Source organism: Salminus brasiliensis, chromosome 1, assembly GCF_030463535.1.
Source record: "Salminus brasiliensis chromosome 1, fSalBra1.hap2, whole genome shotgun sequence".
In the NCBI taxonomy this organism is placed as follows: domain Eukaryota; kingdom Metazoa; phylum Chordata; class Actinopteri; order Characiformes; family Bryconidae; genus Salminus; species Salminus brasiliensis.
In genome coordinates, this window is record NC_132878.1 from 75,570,285 (window position 1) to 75,591,537 (window position 21,253).

The 21,253-nt window shown below is 39.1% G+C and overlaps 2 protein-coding genes across 3 annotated transcripts; one reads left to right on the forward strand and one right to left on the reverse strand.

The window, feature by feature from the left end:
- Window positions 1–1,036: 1,036 nt before the first annotated feature.
- On the reverse strand, window positions 1,037–11,794 carry atp6v1ab (ATPase H+ transporting V1 subunit Ab). The gene is made up of 15 exons (XM_072688897.1): window positions 11,677–11,794; window positions 8,862–8,958; window positions 8,298–8,426; window positions 7,644–7,858; window positions 6,218–6,355; window positions 5,970–6,121; window positions 5,246–5,408; window positions 4,598–4,706; window positions 4,153–4,275; window positions 3,943–4,057; window positions 3,645–3,708; window positions 3,288–3,491; window positions 3,060–3,154; window positions 2,123–2,294; window positions 1,037–1,696 (listed from the first exon to the last, which is right to left on the reverse strand). The coding sequence occupies exons 2-15, from the start codon at window positions 8,941–8,943 to the stop codon at window positions 1,604–1,606; spliced, it is 1,854 nt and encodes a 617-aa protein (XP_072544998.1). The 5' UTR covers window positions 8,944–8,958; window positions 11,677–11,794; the 3' UTR covers window positions 1,037–1,603.
- A 1,112-nt stretch (window positions 11,795–12,906) lies between these two features.
- On the forward strand, window positions 12,907–20,121 carry naa50 (N-alpha-acetyltransferase 50, NatE catalytic subunit). Of its 2 annotated transcripts, none has more exons than XM_072657689.1 (5): window positions 12,907–13,068; window positions 15,713–15,846; window positions 16,280–16,399; window positions 17,328–17,394; window positions 17,771–20,121. In XM_072657689.1, exons 1-5 carry the CDS (start codon window positions 13,061–13,063, stop codon window positions 17,946–17,948), a joined length of 507 nt encoding a protein of 168 aa, XP_072513790.1. In that variant the 5' UTR covers window positions 12,907–13,060; the 3' UTR covers window positions 17,949–20,121. The 2 variants fall into 2 exon arrangements, with proteins under 2 accessions (XP_072513790.1, XP_072513780.1); XM_072657679.1 differs by having other exon boundaries at window positions 12,908–13,068; window positions 15,710–15,846.
- Window positions 20,122–21,253: the final 1,132 nt, after the last annotated feature.

The window sequence follows — 21,253 nt, forward strand, 5'->3', positions numbered from 1 at the left end:
AAAACAAGGATAAAAATGAGAAGCCCAAGGCGGGAACACAGCAGTCTCTAGCTAATGGACCAGGGAGAACAATAAGAAATCCATGGTTCTGGAGGTGTTCTGCCTCCATTAAGACAATTGTTTTGTTGGTGTGGACTTGAGACCAGTGACCAACACCAGAGATGGGATGAAACTTGTAAAAGAAGTTCAGAGAAATGATGATAAAGTCCTCAGTGTCAGGGAAAGGAGATTCAGGAAGCTGGTGGATTTTGCACTGAGCCCTGACAACTAGACTGGACAGATATAGGACCCTTCTGAAGAGCGCTAAGAATGATCCAGAAATCAAGATCCAAGATGTGTGAGGAGCGAGTTTTAGGCCTGCATCAACAAGACCACTTTCTCCAGTGATTTGTAGCTGGTCAAATGCTATTTGTCTTTGTAAAACACCTTGTTGGAAGAGTTGATAGACTTTGTGAAGGTGGGATGGGAGACTGTTCTACCTGTGTTATATATGCACATGACCTTGACTATTCTGCTTTTAAGGAAGCTCATATTTTGATTGATTTTAAAATTGAACAAGAGGAAAAAAAGAAAAGACGTGAAAACACAATTAGCTTCCAAGACACCAGACAACCGTCTTCAGCCTTTCCTACACACTCCTAAAAATAAAGGTGCTACAAAGGGTGACCGTAGCAGACTTTTCAAAAAGTGGGATTCTCCTGAGTGTTTAAGTATGGTTTTATAGACAGTAGACCTATGCCAACTCGAAATAAAAACCCAATTAAAATGCTTAACTGGTTCCTTGCCTAGTTAAAAAGTTTGTTGATGTTCTCTTTTCCACTAAAACAAAACAGTGTTCTCCATTGCTTTTTCACTCTTTTGCAGACTTTCACTAAAAAAAATGCACATGCAGTCTATTAGCACCTTACTTTAACCATACTGTCGAACATGTCAATGATCTCAACCAGTTGTAATAAGGAAAACAGGATCTGTGTGCTAAAGCTCATTTCTCCAATTACTGATAAATATGTTCCTCAAAAAAAAAAAAACAGCCCTGTGAGTTGGTCATTATTTTATTCTTTCAGCACGTAAACTCTGTCACATGAGCAGTGCAGAAGAGAAGTGCAATGCTCCAATCATACAGCTGTAACACTGGACAACACAGCTTAAAACAGTAAAACCAAACGACAAACGACACAGGAAACCACAAGAACCGCTGGCAATAAATAGTAACTCAGTTTAAGTAATCAGGTCTCTCAGATCTTCTGTACAGAGAAAAATAGAACAATAATTACACCGAATAAATGAATGCATGAAATCTACAACTACAGATAGGATGATATGAAAAAATATATACTGGAGAATGAGGCAGTGCGGGGGATTTCAGGTACACCAAACACACTCACACACACACACACACACACACACAAAGAGGATTAACGGTGTCTGTTGATGCGCAGGAATGGCTAGACACTTCAGGCTACTACTGATACATAAGAACAATGGACAGCAGAGCAGTGGAATGTGTGTGCACGCGCGCAGTGGACAGCAGGACAGTCAGAGGGACAGAAAGGCAGGGGTTCAGGCGCACTGCCCCAAGGGATGACTGGACTGAGAGAGGGACTCAATCCTCTAGTGTGCGGAAGGAATTCTGCATGTCCTCATGCAGCTGGGCATAGTCAGCTTTAATCTTGGCTTCACCCTCCTTTACAGGGTCCTGAGAGAGACAGAGAGACAGAGACAGAGAGAGAAAGAAAACAGTCAATAAATAAACTCTCCTACGAATAGACATTTTTGGTTTAAATAATGAGAATCAATGAAGCTCGTGAACAGGTAGGTGGGGGAGTGGTGGAGTGCCTTCCAGTGTCTGGATGTTAAAAGAGCTTCATTACAGAGAGAGAAGATGATGATTATGATGATGATGTGAGATTACAAAACAGATACAGATTGAAAAGCTGTTGCTCTGTCATGATTTAGAAGAAAATTTAAGTCATTAAAGTGCATGTGAATTTTGACTGGCTTTTACTGAGGATATGTAAAACCACCACAGTGACCCCAAGAACGGTCTGACCCACTCCGCTTTGTTCCATTCCACTCTGTTCTAAACACAAGCTTACACAGACAGTGTTTACACTGCGAGTACCTTAAATTTCATGGAGCTGATCCTGTACAGGATTTCTCCCAAATGCTCACGGATCATGGCCCAGGTGATCTTGTTGTCACTCTGTGCAGTAGACTCCACTGCATGGCGAGCCATATCATAGAAGGCGATCATATTAGAAAGGATGCCCACCGTCTTGTAGAACGGACAGAACCTGGTGAATGACAATGAACATTGAGTTTATTAAAGAGCAGAACACATTTTGCACACACTGTAGTGTAAAGATACATCTAAACTGGTATAGTGTGATTGTGTTTTTCAGTTTTACTATTATTGTTTAATGATATATTTGACAGATGGAGCACTATAACACTATCAATTATCAATTATATCATCCACCAAAAGGATATATATAGTTAAGTCGTTATTGCATATATATATATAGTCGTTGTTGCAGTTTGTTTTTAATTCTGATTTGTATCATCTGTCACTTATGGTACCAGGATCACATTGTTAACCTAATTGTTTTTGGGGTTATTTCCAGTTCCCATCCATGAGCTATGAGTCCACCTATCAGGATTAGACGGTTAACAGTTCTGTTAACATACACAGACATTGACTAGGAGATTAATGACCATCCTACCCACCCAGAAAGAGCGGTTGATGGTAAGGCCATCACCAGCGATTGAACCAACATTTTTCTAATGATGGCCAACGCTTAGATGGCTGCGCCACTAAGGAGCGTGCACATTTATATGATTTACAAGGGAAAAAAAGCTGTAAAATTCCCTCAGCGCTATGTCAGGTTTGTAAGATATTCTTTTGGTATCAAGTAAGCATAAGATTATTACTTTGGTAATGCAAAATGTAATTAAACGAATTAATGTACCATATTTGGAAAATATAGCAATATAAAATGTTAGTATTAAATGTTATTTAATATAACCCAGTACCAACAAAAGAACATGTGTGTACTTGCCTGTCATAAGGTGTGTAACCATTTTGCTGCAGGAAATCATCCTTGATCAATTTAGCAACTTCTAGCGTGATCTTGTCAGTCTCTGCCAATGAAGCCTGATGTGCACACAAACAAATAACACAAAAAAAAGATTTTCCTTTTGCTGACCGTTTTCACATGGCCATTCACATCATGCTTCATAAAATATAAGCTACCAGTTGAACTAGTTATCTGAACACACTTTCTCACCTTGCCCACAAGCTGAACAATCTCAGCCAGGTCCTCTTCCTCTTGTAGAATCTCCTTGGCTTTGGTGCGCAGCGGTACAAACTCAGGGAAGTGCTTGTCATAATATTCATCTAGTGCTCGTGTGTACTTGCTGTAGCTGATCAGCCAGTTTACTGAAGGGAAGTGCTTCCTCTGGGCCAGTTTCTTATCCAAACCCCAGAACACCTGATGAAGTGAGAAAGGAGAATCACTTGTGTGAGAGTAGAGAGATATATAATATAAATATATATATTCATTATATATTATATAATGAATATTATACAATATATATTATTTATTTTGGTTGTTGATTTTAATGTAATAAGTGTTGCATCTCACCTGTACAATACCAAGAGTAGCAGAGGTCACAGGATCAGAGAAATCTCCACCAGGGGGTGACACACTGCAGCGAAAACATGTTTTTATGCAAAAATATTCTTACGATAAGTAAGAATGCTGAACTAGAGTGAGTTTACCATTTTATATAAAAATAAATAAATAAATAAATGGACGAGATCTCATCTGAGATCAGTATTCCCCAATTTGTTTATAACTTGTGCCGGAATTCTGGTGACAATGTGGCGACCAAGAAGAGGGAGAAAAACAGCTCCCCCAAGTGTACAAAAGAATTACTCACGCGCCCACTATGCTCACACTGCCTTCTCTCTCTGGATTACCAAGGCATTTCACCCGGCCAGCACGCTCATAAAACGACGCCAGACGTGCTCCCAGATAGGCAGGATATCCACTATCTGTAACACAGCCACAGACACACACAGATAATGAAATACTGCTGCTAATGATTTTTTTTATTTAACAACAGCAAAAGCATGGACCATGTATTCACCAGCAGGCATCTCAGCAAGACGTCCAGAAATCTCCCTGAGAGCCTCAGCCCATCGAGAAGTTGAGTCAGCCATCATGCTTACATTGTAACCCATGTCCCTGAAATACTCAGACAGAGTGATTCCTATAGCAAAGAAGGATCAAGAACACACAGAGATATAAAAGTAAGGCAAAGAAAAGTAATAGTAAAGTAAAAGTAAGCTATGCATATATTAATTAACTTACATATTCATATGAAAATGAAGAACAACCACTGAATACCTCATGCTAATCAGTGCAATGCCTACTGTTTCTCCCATGTAAATATTATGTATAATATACATACACATGTATATTCACATACGAATGTATTTATTGTTCTTACAAACTGCTGTGGATGTGCAATTATATATGTATGATTACTGTATTATTGCAGCCATCCATGAAAATATGCTTCTCCTACAGACCTGTGTAAATAGAGGCTTCTCTAGCTGCCACAGGCATGTTGGAGGTGTTAGCTACCAGAGCCGTTCTCTTCATGATGCTTTCCACTTTGCCATCCACCTCCATAGTTAGCTGTCGGTGAAAAGCATTTTCAAACATCATTAAGACTAATCATAACAGATACAGACAATACACATATGGAGCCACAAGTGCTGTTAACCCACGAGATTGGATGCTTATAATTACTTTATTCATCTTAGCTAAGACACTCATAAGATACTCAGAAACAACAACTTTCATAATGCTAACTGTAATTATACAATTTCAGCCTTTGATATATTAGTTAGAAAGTACCTTACATTATTTGATGCTATAATAAGCTAATAAACAAAACGAGCAATGCATGATGATAACAGGATCCTACCATGTCAAAATCAGACATATATAGGAACTACTAACAGATGCCTGTGCTGACCAACATCACACTAGGAGTGTTGTGTGGAGGAGCCATCTATTCCAGCTGCTGATGGCAAGCACTATGACCCAGGATTCGAACCAACGATCCTTGGATCATAGTGGCAGCACCTTAGTCCACTGGACCACTCAGTATTTGTAAACCCTTATAGTGGAAGAGATTAAAGCTATGTTATTCTGAGGTTATATGCTCTCACCTCAGGAAAATCTCGCAGTACTTCTGACATCTCATTACCACGCTCTCCACAGCCTACGTAGATAATGACATCACTGTTGGAGTACTTGGACAAAGACTGAGAAATCACAGTTTTGCCACATCCAAAAGCTCCTGGGATGGCGGTGGTTCCTCCCTGGACACAGCTGTGAATAAAAATAAAAAATAAAAAAGAAGAGATGTCTTACAAACAATAAAACATTGCACCACAGCAGAGGTGACAGAAATGTGATACTACTACAACTGAGACAGAAGGTGTGACACTAAATAGCATTCACCATATGTGTTGGACCCACCCATGCAGTGATAACACACAAATACACACTAATGAGAAAAACACACAGCGACAGTAACCACACATGCCCAGAGAATTGGGCAGCCATCTCTGCAGCGCCCAGGGGCAGGGAGGGTTAAGGGGCCTTAAGTGGCAGCTTACTGAGCCCAAATATTGACTCTATGACCCGATCATCTATAGCACGGTGCTACTAATACTAATGTATGAGCTAATGTGCTTTGGAAGTAATTTAAGGTGCTAATAAAATATCTGCCTTTAACCCCTTCATGCACTGATCACATACATACACAATCACACTAGGGGGCCAGTTAGCACACATGCAACATTGCAGTCGCAAGGCAGCTTCTCTAACTTTCAGGCCACGGATTCCCCCCCTAAACAAGGTACACAGAAGTCCAATCATGTCACTCACGGGAAAAGAGCGTCCAACACTCTCTGGCCAGTCAGAAGGGGGTGATTAGCGGGCAGCTTCTCAGTGACAGGTCGCACCTGACGCACCGGCCACACCTGCACCATTGTAAACTTCTCCTTCACGCCCTCAAACTCCAGCTCCAACACCACATCCTAACACACACAGACAAACACGCACATCCAGGTCACATCAATGCTGAATGATTATTAATGCACTGTGGCTTAAAATCAGCTCGCTCCAAAGCTCACCGAGACATCGTAGTTGCCTGGTGGGGCCACATAGGTGACGGTACCACGGCTTCTGGGTGGCAGCATGATTTTGTGCTTAATCAGAGAGTTCTCAAAAACCATGCCATATATGTCCCCTCCAGTTATGTGACTTCCAACCTGAGGAAGAAGATAAAATTGTTATTAACTATTTATAAAACTATTAACTAACTGAAAAGAAAACTATTCTATGAGGTATTTCTAAAATAACTAGGCTTTTCCATTAAAAATGTGTCAAAAGGACAAATATTGTAAATCTACCTTTGTGGAGTGTGATAACATATATACACACACAACACATACACATAAGTAAATAAAATAATAATAATAATAATAAAAAAAAGAATGAATCTAATCCTGCAACAAATCTGTTCTGAAACACACTGATGCTGTTTAATGTGAAGTTACCTGTGCAGTTTTACCTATAAAACAGTGTTTAAGTAGTTTGAGCATCATTGCTTACTTTTTGATGCTTATTTTTAACTGTAGTGCTTCAATTAAGAAGAGCTCATTTTAAAGCTCAGTAGTTTTTCCCAAGAAAATATGTTGAATCAGTATCAGCCAATAAAAAAGATTTCATCATCGATATCTGCAAATATAAAGCCGTGTTGTGTCATTTCTTTGGGATATAAACTTGTATAAAACCATCAACATGCCTTTTGGGCTTACATGACTGGGAGCATGTTTTCTGGTGGTTTGACTTATAGCTGTTGCAACTTATTGGAAGATACAGAAGTCACTTTTATGTGAACAGGAACCAGAACGTATGTCTCAAACCTACTTTTCAGTCTTCACATGCTTCTTAGTCATTAGTTAAAATAGTGATGTGAGTAATATAAGCTGGTCTTCAGTGCACTGAATGCAAGAGAACCGACATGTCTTTGTATATTCTGTATTTTGTGTATATTTTGTGTGCATTTTGTATTTATTTAATATAATTTTGATATAACTTTATTTTAATAAGTTTAGTATGTATATAGTTTTGTTCTCCTGTAGAATATCAACCTGAGCCTCACCACAAGCATTTTAATGCATGTTAATTATATTAATGACATGTTGTGCAAATCACAAACCTGAAACTTGAAACATAAAATGATTTAAAGCATTATCATATAATTATTATAATGTCTTGTTGTTAAAACAGTAATAATACTTAGCTCCAAAAAGCTACCACACTAATACACAAAAAAACCTAAAACCTAAAGCTAACATATTGTTATGCACAGATCCTGTTTATGGAATAACATTTTAACCACTGAAATATTTTTTAAAAAATAACACAGTATCGATGATGTTGGCATTGAAAGCTATTTGAGTACTAACAGTGCCCCATTGTGGATTTACTTCATTCATTTTCAGCTCATTACAGTTATGAGTCATTCTCACTCATCCACATTCATGCATATACCCGTAAACTCTTGGAGGGAGAGAACTCCCATTTGAGGTCGCGGTTTAGGGCACCAATGTTCACTCCTCTGGGAATGTAGATGCTCTTGGTCAGGTCATTGATGTCCTTCAGTGGACGCTGGATACCATCAAAGATGGAGCCCATGATTCCAGGTCCCAGCTCGACAGAGAGGGGCTTCCCTGTGCGCAGGACAGGGTCGCCAACAGACACACCGGCTGAAAAGAGCTTAGGAAATGTAACGCACTTAAAAATCAGGGCTTTAAAATGTGTTTACGACTTGCTGACGATTAATGTGCTGATTTTTTTATGCACACATCATACTTAATTAATAGTGGAAAAATTTGACATTTCATGACCATTTCCTAAAGAATCATAATCAAATTAAAGCTTTGACAGACCCTTATAAAAAATGCATTATTATGCCCACAAAGCACATCTAAAGAAGACATTAGAAGGTGCTGAGGTCATTTTAGACTGTAAATTCTGTCTACCTACAGTAATAATACTTAGCTCCAAAAAGCTACCACACTAATACACATGTAATACAGCATTTAAGGCGACAATATTCCAACAATGCTGCTTATTACCGGGTTTTAATAGCTAAAGTCTACTGTACTGAATCTACACTGCTGAATGAGTGCATCAGAAGGATACAAGTCTCCTCATACACCTGAATAGTGGCCATATCACCCTCCAAACGGATGATCTCTCCAACCAGCTCACTGTGGCCCACACGCACCAGCTCGTACATCGCCGCCCCAGCCATGCTAGATGCAGTCACCACTGTGAGGAACACACACAGACACGGGTCACTTACATGTGATAAAACATGCCATGTATGTGTATCTTACATATACAGTAGAGACAACAATAGTAGTTTAAAAGAGCTGAAACACTGTTGAAAAGTGCTCTCAATTTACAATTTGAAGATTGCAGATATTAAAAAAAGAATTACAAACTTCTGTTGGGTCCATAACCCTGAACAGATCTGTAGCTAAATTTGTTGAGTTACTATAAAATTATTATCCAGAATGTCTCAAAATTGGAAATTGATTAAGTAGAGAGAAAAAACAACAAAAATAAAAACAATCCATCCTTTTTTGGGAGCACCCACTCAATCAAACTGACAGACAAATAAAATAGCCATGTGAAATTTATAAGACAGGATGGAAAAAGAAATCTATCATTGTCATTCTACACAAGCAATGTTTTACTGACCAGGTCCAGACACGCCGTGCACATATCCAAACTGTCCCTCGCGATCCTCATCTCGGATCTTGGGTAACTTGGAGAAGTCCATGTTTAAAGTGTGGGTCTAAAGGGCAGACACACAGAAGTTGGACATCATCAGTTAGAGGAAAAAAGCAGATCACTGATCAGGGAGCTCAGACTGTAAGTGATACTAGGACTGTAATTACACATTACACATTTTCAGGTTCATTAGGAGCGCGTCGCATAGTTTTTCAATAACGCAGCATAATAATGCAACAATTAAACAGCTTCGCTTTTAATACTTTTAGCACTTTCTATTTTTCTGTGAAAACAACCTACTCTACCTTTGTTAAAATAACCTAGTTCTTTACTGGTAAAAGAAAATGAATCCCTTGAAATAAGCATTTTAACTGTTCACTGTACAAATCTAAATATTTGGAGCCAGTTTTCCCAGACCCATACTAAACATAGGTCTAGACTAAAACATTTTCCAGTGATTCACCACTAACACCGTGCATTAGTTCGAGACAAGGCTTAATCCATGTCCTGGAAACTGGCCTTTAAATAAGGGGTCTTATTTTTTGCTATCGTATCATAACATTCAAATTACAGCATCCGCTTGTGATAGTGCTGAATGCTGTTCAGAAATCTCATGGCACACAATGAATAATTGTCTATGTTTTAAAGGGCTTACTTGGATATTGCAGCCTGAAGGGCTATCTACTTTGTGCAAGTAGATTACCTTGTGCAACCTTACTAAACCACTTTTTAATATAAAACTAACAATATGCTCCTGCTTTATGCACACTGTACAATAGAAATCCTGTGCAGCAATAAAGGGCTTTCTCTTCTTCATTTGTTTGATTTCTCCAATTGCTGACTGACTAGTGGCTTTTAGAGCTAGACGAGGACCGTTCTGAAAATTCTGAATGAAAATCGGTCACATTACGCTGAATTCCTCGATGTAGATCTGCCTTGGAGATCAATGATGTCAACGTTTCTGTTAAACATTATTTACAAGGTCATTAATACTAACATAATTGCTGTGTTATTATAGTTATAGTTATAAGTTATAGAAGTGGGAAATGGAAGCCTAGACCTATCCTACAATCTCACACTCTTCCTCACATCATCCTTATAGTGTATATGTACTGTTATATGTATATGTATTGCGGGGTATTTCTGTGTAGTGATACAGTGATACAGCAATGTCACATGATGACTGCCCGTGACTGACTGTAAAGAGGAAGGGGGCAAACAGACAGTTGAGTAATTCTGGAGAGTTTGTGCTCATCAGCATTAGTAGCTGTCAGAAAAAGGCAAATCTAAACAGGACTGAGTGAAGCCCAATCTTCTAAACAGGCTGTAAATGCTGAGCATGTACAAAGCCCATGCTTTCACATCTAAGTGTTAAAAAATACAGTGGATCGAACAAAGGAGAAATAAAACAAAACAAGACCAAACGGCAAGAAACCAGACACCAAAGACCCTCGTGGACAACAAATGATAAAAATAGAGGTCTTGTTTACCTTGATTTACCTTTTCTTAATTTAAAGAATCAAAAGAAACAGGCTCATGTGTGATTAAGGGGGTGGGCGATATGATGATATATTATGGGTAACGTTATGAACATATCATAGAACGTATAAATCGTAAAAAGACAGATTTAGACTAAGCAATTAAACAACAACATTCAGTTTATCACAACTGCATAAACTGCTAACTATATGTCAGCACTTTATAACATTTTATTTAATTCACTTATTTTTTATCAATTGTTTTAAAAATAAAAACATTAAACTCGTAGTTTAAAGGGTTTCATTTGTTTGTTTGTTTGTTTTTTGCTGTGCTATTACAGCTTTAATGGTTGCAAACATGTTTAGAAAGATTAGAAAACACTAAAAATATCAAAAATCTTTTGGCCTTCTCACCCAGGCTTACATGTGATCAACCACCACATGACGTAGGGAAAAGCTCTGACTTCTCCCTTGGTAAAGTAATGTGATCTCCAGACAGAAACATGATAGTGTGTGTATTGGTTACCTAGCTAGAAGCTCTGCCAGTCAAAATAGAGAGAAAACGGCATATACGAGCACTGCAATGCCTGGCATTAAGCTGCAGTGTAGTATTTGGGCCCAAGCACAGGGGCTGCAAGTCTCAGCACTGTCCTGTCACATGACCATGACAGGCTGCTGATAACATTTGCTGCGTGTTCACCTTAGAAATGAATGGAATCAATACAAAACACAGTAGATCGTGTATTTTAAAGCTACCAATATAGTGTGTACGTAGCTATATAATTTTATAATTGGTGTAATGTTGCTCTGCTTTACGTTTAACGATTATTTCAAATCCAAGCGCATCCGGATGTATGCCGATAAATGATAACGGAGAAATATGTGAATATTAAATATAGACTGCATCATGTATACAAGCATGGAGCCAGCTAGTGCATTCCCAAGGTTATAAAGGGGAGGTGCACTAAAATTCCCCGGTTTCTTCCTCGAATATCCCGTTCGAACAAGAATCTGGCGATTAAGAAACCAGCTTAAGCCTCATACAAATGTCAGCATTTTACTGACGAATATCCCATATCAAATCCGTAACTACATGGATTTGGTCAATTCCCACTGTCTTTAATGTAGACCGTTAATGCAGAACATATCTGACTGCAATTACCGTCCATGGAAAACGACAGCGATCAAATTCAATGAATGTAGCTGGTGAGCTACCTGCAAATCAAGGTGTCTCAAACAGACCGAGGTCAAACACAACGATGAAGGAAAAGATCATGACATCAGACTAAAAAAACATGAAATACCTGCAACGATGAGGAGCAGCAGCGATCTCTCGAGTCTGTTTAGCAGAAAATAATGATGAGAAATCAGCAACCAGGAAGGGTCAGCTGACTTCATTCACTCGATGGTTGTAACGTGCGGCGTTCAGAAAGGGAGCCACACTGCGCCACCTAACGTTTGACAGTGTCATTACTGAGTTGGGTACAACACGATGATTTATTGTATATTTAGCCTATAAACGTTGTCATTTATTTAATGAGGAAAAAAATCCGAATGCAAATGCATGAATTTCTGCACGTCAACTTAACTGTTAATATGAGTTATGTAGGTTATAAACATAAAGAAATGTACAGGGTTGAACTAAAGTCTTTTTTGTATGTGCACACTGCACATTAGGAAATATATATTTATTGATTTACTTTTTTTAATTCAATTATTTATTTCGAGTGTAATTACATTTATATTTTGAAATATAACGAAATAAACATACATCACTAAACATTTTACTCGATGCTAAATTACTCATATTATAACGTTAATTATAAGGATTTCTAGGGAAATCTTGGTGACGATATTTTGAGCTGCCGTATCTTAATTTACATGCATACATTTCTTCCCCACAGCAATTTCTATTGAGTCCTCAGCTTGCCTTAGCTGTCAGAGACTTTTATTTTGTGTGCTGAAAGCGTTCCTAAAGCACGCCACGTCCTGTGCTTTATTTCTCCCCGTTGCTCGTGCAGCCTGAGCAGAAGGAGCTCGGTTCAGTTGATCGAACAGACTCTTTTTGTTGAACTGTTTGTTTCAATGAATCAAACATCTCAGTCAACGATTCATTGCTTTTGAGTCACGGCAACTTTATTTTTATCTCCTACACATAGCTAAAACCACGTTATAAGATCCCAATAGTGCAAGGATTACACAGCATTCTGGATGAAAATGTCCACGACAAGACGTTATTCCATGTCCAGGAAACCGCCCTGTGGGTACATTAGACATTAGACAATTTTGTGGTGCACTCTATAGGGAATATGGCGCTTTTTGAGACTGAGCCCCAAATAGTACAGCACAGCTTCATATAGCTACATATTTAATGACTGTTTAGACATTTTATTGCCATGTTGGGCTAACAACTGTTTACAAGTATTGCCCAGATGCAACAATGCGATTCAGTTTGATACTTGTGAATGGATTCTATTGATTTATTTCAAAGAACCGACTCAGAAGAAGCGACTCGTTCACGAGTGACAGCAGCGGCGGAGTTGAGCGCTGCTAGTCCTTTAGCTAACATACATGTGGAGAGTCCGGAGAGAGTGGAGCTCTGCGCAAACTTAGGACAAATCTTCTTAGGCTTGGAAATATACTGTCGACGTCCTTCGCATCTTTCACCTCAGACAAGTTCTCTCCAACATGAAAGGGTGAGTAAAACTCTACATTTGTTCATCGCGACTAAAAGTTTTTTTTTCCTCCTCCTCTCTTCTTTCAGCAGGGGGAGGGGGGATCTACTGGCCGCGCTAGCCGCGCTAGCCGCCTCTCAGCGCGGGGTGAGAGGGTAGCGTTTACCACCGAGCCCCCCGAATATTTTCCCCAGTAAACCTCGTAGATTAAAAGTTGCGTTGTCTAACTAAAGTCCAAGTGCTGCTGAACTCGCCTCGCTCGCTGCAGATACACCCAAATGACCGCGAAACTCCGTGTGATGCCTGTTAGCTTAGCCTGAGCTGGAGTCTGAAAATGTTGAGTCAGACTATGAAAAGCTAGCTGGCTACATGGTTAGCTTGCTAGGTTGCTAACCATGCCTGCTTCCCAGTAACAAAATGTGTTGCCCCTTCAAATGCCCCCTTTTTTTTATTTGCCCCGCTTATTTTTTTTATTTGTTTGCTTAACGCTTAGTGGTAAGATGAGCTCTTTGTATCCTAAACCACCTCGTATGTGAGTAAAGGTGGCTGATAATGTAGCTTAGCTAAGTTCCCCACCTGCCTGCAGCAAGTCAGCTAGCTAGCTAGCATAGCTGGGAAATAGTTATTCAGTTCGGTAGGACAAGGTGGATAGTGTCCCAAATTAGGAGTTAAGCCTATTTAAAGAAAGCAGAGTGAGTTAGTATCTGGCTAGCAATCAGGTAGGTATATGGCTATATAGGCAAGTTAGGTTATGCTACTTTTGTGTGCATATCAGAGTCCTGTCTTGATGTCAGTGGGTGTGTGTGTGTGTGTGAGATCTTGTACAGATTAGTTGAGCCTGTTGGCTGAGCTTTATAGCTCAGAAATGTATTTGTTCAGCATTTACCTCAATTCTCACATTACTGCCAGTGTCCAGCTGTGGGATGGCAGCTTAATGGGTTCAGCATCAGGGTTTAAATTCACTGTTCATCCTGTGTCTGTCTGGTGTTGATGTATTTTCTGTCTGGTGGTGTCCTTACAGTCACCGCTTCTGCTGAGCTAGTGAAATGTTATGCATGTAAACAGATTCAGCTCAGTTAAGTAGCTACACTATATGGACAAAAGTATTGAGACACCACCTCGTACACTGGTTCTACTGAAATCAAGGGGTTTAAAAATATTGTACTTTATTTCCTACTTTTGTTAAAGTAACTGTCTGCTGTCCAGGGAAGACGTCCTGCTAGATTTTGGAGCATTGCGATGAGGGTTTGATTGCATTTAGTGACAAGTTTGTGAGGTCAGGATGTTGGATAATCAGTATCCCACCTCATCCTAGAAGTACTGGATGGAGCGCCATCAATCCAGAGAACACAGTTCCACTGCTCCACAGCTCAATGCTGGGGGGCTTTATGCTCCTCTAGCCCACACTTGGCATTAGGCATGGAGTCAGTAGGTTCATGCTTTTCTACTTCAGAGAGTCCTATTTTAGTCCTATCAGTACCTGTCCACAGGGGCTAGACAAGCTGTGTGTGCATTTGCACACCTGTGTCATATTTGTGTGTTTTTTTTTTTTAACTATCCTTGTTTGAGCACCAGATCCTCCTTGGTGTGTTAAAATATTAGATTCTTTACATTCATGTCCTTTTTTTAAATCAATATAGAACTTTTTAAATGGAGTTAAATACTAAATTATTAAATTTAGTGCTTGCTTATATAAATAAGGAATTGAAAAGTTAAAGTAGCCTTGAGGCATTATTTCAACAGCGAGGTTTATATGACCTGCTTATGTAATGGATATAATGTAATAAGGGTGGGCGATATGGCAAAATTATCACAGTACTTGAAGACGTTTTTGCAATACACAATATGCATGTTGTGTACAAATGTCATTTTTACATCCCTTTATCTAGTATTTAAGCAGCCTGTTTATGTTACTGTGCCTTTAAGACTCATATTTAAATGACTTTTTGATTGGTTGCACCTCATTTAGAAAGCAATCCAGATGGAAACACTCCTTAGAACTTCAGCCTGAATAGGCGGCACTTAACTGTGTGTGTGTTTGTGTGTGTGTGTGTGTTTTGTGATGTCACAAAAACACCAAATTTAAAACTTTTTTGTTTAAAAACGGACCATTCATGCGTGTTTAGGATGTGTTGAATGCTGTGATTCAGGCGCATTGAAACAGTGTTAACATACAACATGCTGTTTAATAGAAAAGCAAAGGAAACAGTCACTTTGACTTAGAAAAAAAAAGTTAAGTCAAAGGATTTCCTAATAAACAGTCCTGGTCATCCTCTTGTTACCTTCTCTTGTTGCTGGCTGTAGGAGTGCCGAACCTAAAAACGTGACATGCAGCTGTTATGTCGTCATGGAGGATTAGCATGCAGTCGCCCTATAAATACCTCTGTAGTTCTGGTGTCAAGTGGAGGCGATACAAGCTTGTGGTGAACACTTCGACCTGATAGTCGTGACCGTGTACAGGCACAGTGGGGTCAAATCCTTTTCCTTCCTAATTGGTTTAGTTTGATACCTTTGAAATAAGCCTGAGTCTATGAGCAAGCTCCAAATAACTCAACTTAAGGACTGCATGAGTGCACGGTTGCATGTTGCTTATTTGAAGAGGGTAGTGAAGTTTTTCAATCAAGAATTGAACAAGCAGTTGACCGTTCTGCTTTTGTTCCAGTAGCCGGATCGAGCTGGGGGACGTTACCCCCCACAACATTAAACAGCTGAAGCGTCTGAACCAAGTCATCTTCCCCGTCAGCTACAACGACAAGTTCTACAAAGATGTGCTGGAAGTAGGAGAGCTCGCTAAGCTAGGTAAGATACTGGGTGAACTGGCTGCACGTCAGACATTCACTGCATTCATACTGATAACACAGTGTCTCAATACTTGCATTGCATACTTGCTTTGAATATTACATATGATGGCAAAAAACACCCTGTTTTAACTCTGCTGTTTTTTGGATTGTTAGAATATTAAAACCTAAATATACCTGAATATCTTAAAATGTATAAATAAAGTTTTATTATTAAATATTGGATTTTCTATCATTGCAGAATGATAAAAGTGCAGACAGAATAGTGTCAGTTTAGTGCTCGCTGATATACATAAAGATTTGGAAAGTATTTTGTGTGTTTAAGAAGGATTGAACCTTCTTTACTTTGAGCAACTCTAAAGCACTCATTTCCAATAGAGAGGTGATTTCAACCCTTGTTCATAAGTTGTGCTTGTTGTACTCTTGCTTTGCAGCATACTTCAATGACATTGCTGTGGGGGCAGTGTGCTGTAGAGTGGACCACTCCCAGAACCAGAAGAGATTGTACATCATGACACTTGGCTGCCTAGCACCCTACCGCAGACTGGGCATAGGTAGGGTAAATTTTGTGATGAGCCTGATCTGAGAGCCATACCATAACATCAGTGCCAAATTCACATGCTGAATTTTTCATGTCAAGAAAAGTCTATAAAAAATAATAAATAAAACATTATTGCACTTGATAATAAAATTTGCACTCTGTTAATGATTAACTTTCAATTAGCATATTTAAGCTTAAATTAGTAGCAGATAATTATCTCAAATACAAGACATTGAATGACTGTTCAGGAGGATTTTTTTTTTTCTAAATCTCATTGTGTTAGGAATATACACTATATGTCCAATTATTTCTGCTACTTTAAGTTGCACCTATTGCTGACACAGATGTGCAAATGTACACACCGCTTGTCTAGTCTCTCTAGAGAAGTACTGCCAATAGAATAGGACTCTCTGGAGCAAATAAACATGAATCTTTTGGCACCATGTCTAATACCAGGAGTCATAAAGCCCCCAGCATTGCGCTGTGGAGCAGTGGAACTGTGTTCTCTAGAATGATGGCTCTCCATCCAATACTATTGGGTTGAGTTGAGGATGAGGTCGGGTGGCGGCGATTACCCAACATTCTGACCTCACCAACGCTCCTGGCGTCCTTAAAGCCTTCCCTGGACAGAGACAATTACTCCTACAAAAACAGGAAAAATACTTGCATGCATTTTATTTTATTTATTTCTTTATTTATTTATTTTTATATGGAAGATGCATATAATACATTTGTACTTTACATAGTTATTCCTTGTGATATTAAATCACACGCCTACCAAAGGGTTCTTACTTTCACACCACATATTGCATTGTTTTTCCATGTAGTTGTACCACCACCACTGTAACATTCTGTGGTGGTGAAGTTTGTGTAAATATTTTTTGGTAACTTTATGTTGTGTTTGTTAAAAGTTGTCCATGTTGTTTTTTTCTTGTTTAAAGGAACAAAGATGCTGAACCATGTGTTGAACATTTGTGAGAAGGATGGCACTTTTGACAACATTTACCTGTAAGTTCATTTGGCAAAATGGTGATGATGGAATTCTTGTGACATTTATTTACAAGAGAAGTAATCAGCATGCTAAAATAATGTGGTGTCCGATAAATACTGTGCTGTGTAATATGTCATGTAACACATAATTAACATGTGAATGATGGGTAAAAAAGATGTGTAATGGGTGCAGTGAATGTCATACTGAAAATTCAAGAAGCAAAAGCATTGTTTTGTGACAATGTTATTGAATAGAAAATCAATAATTTAATTTCAATAATGTACATATAAAGAATATACATATGAATATGTACATAATTGAAAGGTTTTTAGTGTTCTTGGATATCATGTATTCCTAATAATAATGATTTTTATTTAATTCTTTCATCCTCAGTCATGTGCAGATCAGCAATGAGTCTGCAATCGACTTCTACCAGAAGTTTGGCTTTGAGATCATTGAAACAAAAAAGAACTATTACAAGAGGATAGAGCCTGCGGACGCCCATGTTCTCCAGAAGAGCCTGCGTAGCCCATGTGCACCACCAGCGGGAGAGCTGCAGAAGGCTGAGTAGGGGGCCCAAGCACGCTGGAGAGATTGGTCTCGGCTCGTTCTCCCAAAATGGAACTGTGACAGATGCCCCAGGGTCTATAGATACACCACTTTTTTCAGAGGGCAATTTAAAGAGAAAACGAGTCCATGAAAAATTGCTGCATTTTATTTTGCAAAAACAAAACTTAAGTCCCCATCAGTTTGCGTTTTCTTTTTTTTCTTTTTTTTCTTTTTTCATTTAGAGATTTGAAAAGATTTTTTTTCTTCAGGCAAAATACATTAAGTGCTCCAAAAAGCTGCTTACCTGTTACAGAGTAGACATGGTGAAGGTTAACTATGTAAGCATACCGTTTGCGTTTTGTTTTAAGTTGTTTAAGGCAAGGGGACAGGACTGTTGTTTGGACAAGACAATAGAACTAAAAGAGGGGGAATCCTTTTTAAATAGGACTATTGTTGACAATAGGTGGTCCTAGCTGGCAGCCTTGGAGTCATGCTATGGACGGTATTGGTGACTTTTCGGAACTCGTCACCTCGCCACCTGGGCCCCAAGGACACATGGGAAGGAAATGCTCCTGGTGGTTGAGACATGTTTCATTTTACAGGCGGTAAGCAGTGAAGGAGGACCATTGCATGTGATGCAGTGTCTCCTGGTGATGTCAGCCTCTCCAACCTGCCTTGAAGCTAGCCCAGAGAGGAATAGGATCCTATAGCCCTCCTCAGAACGGGGGTAAGACTTGGTTGGTAAAACGGTTCGAGGGTGAGAGAGGTCGGGGGAGTAGACTCCACTCTCGTTTCTGAATGTTTTTTTGTTTCTCTGCCCATTATTTAATATCCCCTAAATATTTTTTTTGCATAATTGCTGATTGGTTCATGGCTTTTCCTGGGGTGCTGTTGATGCTTTAGATTGGAGAAATGATCGCGAGTGCCAGTTATGGAGAAGAGGTTAGCTGTTGGTACAGTTACCCCAGAATCTGAGACCCTTTTCCCATGTAGGCCTTGCCACAAGCTAACGTTCAGCATATAGTCATGTGGATAGGCTTCATTAAAGGAATACTCTGAAGTTTTACTTCATTATCACAGGTTACATTGTTTGTACCATACAGTTGATTGAAGAAAACAGTATCAGCACTCTGATGGGTGAAAGAACAGAAAACACATTGGCACACTCATAATGGAAGCCAATGGGCACGTTCTCAAGCACCTCCCAGTTGGCTTATATTATAAATGTGTTGCTGAGTTTCCTGTTGCGTTCTAAGTACAGAGAAATTGTGGTAATCGACAGTATGCTACAGATCCAAGTTAAAAGACGCTGGAGTATTCCTTTAACTCGTCAAATAAACAATTGGACATTTGACATCCTTTGCTGTTCCTGTGTTTTTCAATTGCTTCAGATTGTGGCAAAATTATGCACTTAAGTTTCTGCGGTAAACTGTAGACATTTCCAGCATCTCCAAATTGTGCGGAATCCATTCATCTTATTTTGGAATGCTGCACCACTTAATGTAGGTGGTGATGTCTATTCAAGCATGTCAGAAATGTATTTATATTATTTATGTTGGGACATTTTCCACCCATAACACGTTGATTGCAGAAACCTATAAAGAACACAACTTTACTTTATGATTGAATAAAGTGTATGGTTAAATGGTGACTGCACTCTGGATGTATGCCTTGGGCAAGGTCAGGGAGTCATTCCTGGACCCTACATGCTCGTTGTTCATGTGGTACATAGTATATGCCTCACATTCTGGGGTCACATTACTTTTAATCAGTACTTGTTTAGCCTGAGTTTCAGTTCTTCAGGGCTCAGACACTCTGTGATGAAAAACAAGTTGTTTCATATTTGCATAAGTGCAGATTCGGACCTTAGCAGTCTCCTCTTCGGCACGCTGGCAGCTAAAAATCTTCCCACGATGCGTTCCTATCATTTCAGTGATGTTCACTGACAACCATCCATTTTCCTTTATGCATTGTGGGATTGTTGCAGTTTGGTTATTATAGGTTCCTTATGCAGAACTTGGACGCAAGAGCCAGACCCCCCAGGAGAAGCCTTGACGCTGCATGCCAGGAGGGACATGCCCTCTTCATTGTAGTACAAGCATGTTTTCTTTCTTTCTTTGGAGAAATTTTGTCTTTTCTGGAGCTCTATATTGTAAAACTTTTAAACCTCTAAATAAAAAGAAGTACTATTTGCATTATTTGCCAATACATGCTGATAACACACAGGGGGATAGGTCTGGACAGTATTGATATAATCCATTTTCATGTTAGTGAAATGGACAGTGCCTTCTGAGCAAGTTTGCTCTGCTAAACCTCTGTTACAGTCTTAATGTACACTGCATGTCCCAAAGTGTCCATTTAGTTTTACTAATGAGTGAATGTAGCTACCTAAAGGTGCAGCCTACTGGAAAAAGTTAGCTAGCATAAAAAGACCCGGAGCAGTGGAACCAAGTTCTCTGCAGTGATGGTGCTCCATTTAATACTTTTGGGATGATCAGGAGTGGCAGTTTTGATCCAGAACAGATCATTCATCACCAGTGCCTTACCTTGCCAGAGCCTTTATGTTGCTGAACGCAATCAAATATTTTAAACAAATTCAAATTATTTTTTGGCAATTCTGTTTATTGGGTTGGCAAGATGCAGAGATTGACACATTCAAAACAGAGAGGAACAACATATAATTTTTTTTTTCCCCTAAAAAGCCACCCAGGCCCACCCAGTACAGTTAAGCCTTTCTGCCCACCCTGTCACTTGGTATAACCTTAAATTAACTTAGACATTCAAATTTCCCTAAACATACAAGAGGTACTAATATATACATTTAAAATGCAATCTAATCTTGACACCTATTTTCCAGCATCTAGTGTACAGCCTTCCTAGGATAGTACAGACTCACTGCACACCTACTAGTAATAACCTTGATTTCAGAATGAAGCCAGGCCAGTGTCTACAGTGTCAACATTTGGACATGTAGTGTAGGTTGTGACCTTCTTCATTAGTTGTAAACTTGGTTAAGAACAGTTTGAGGCTTAGAGTAAATGACACGCACTGCAGTTCAGCGTCAGTAATAGATGATATATTTTTGTTATATATAAAATGATATGCTCATTATCTATCGCATTTCACTGTAAGCCCAGTACTAATTGAGTACTGGTTATCTGGTTTTACAACAAACTCATCAACTCTACATGGGGTAACATCATGACTGCTTTTTAATGCAGATTTTAGAAAATAGATCCAGACTGGGTGATTTATGTGAAGAATAAAACATAATGAACGTTCAGGTCATCACTTTGCTGGAGTTAAAAGCAGATGTCATGTGGTATA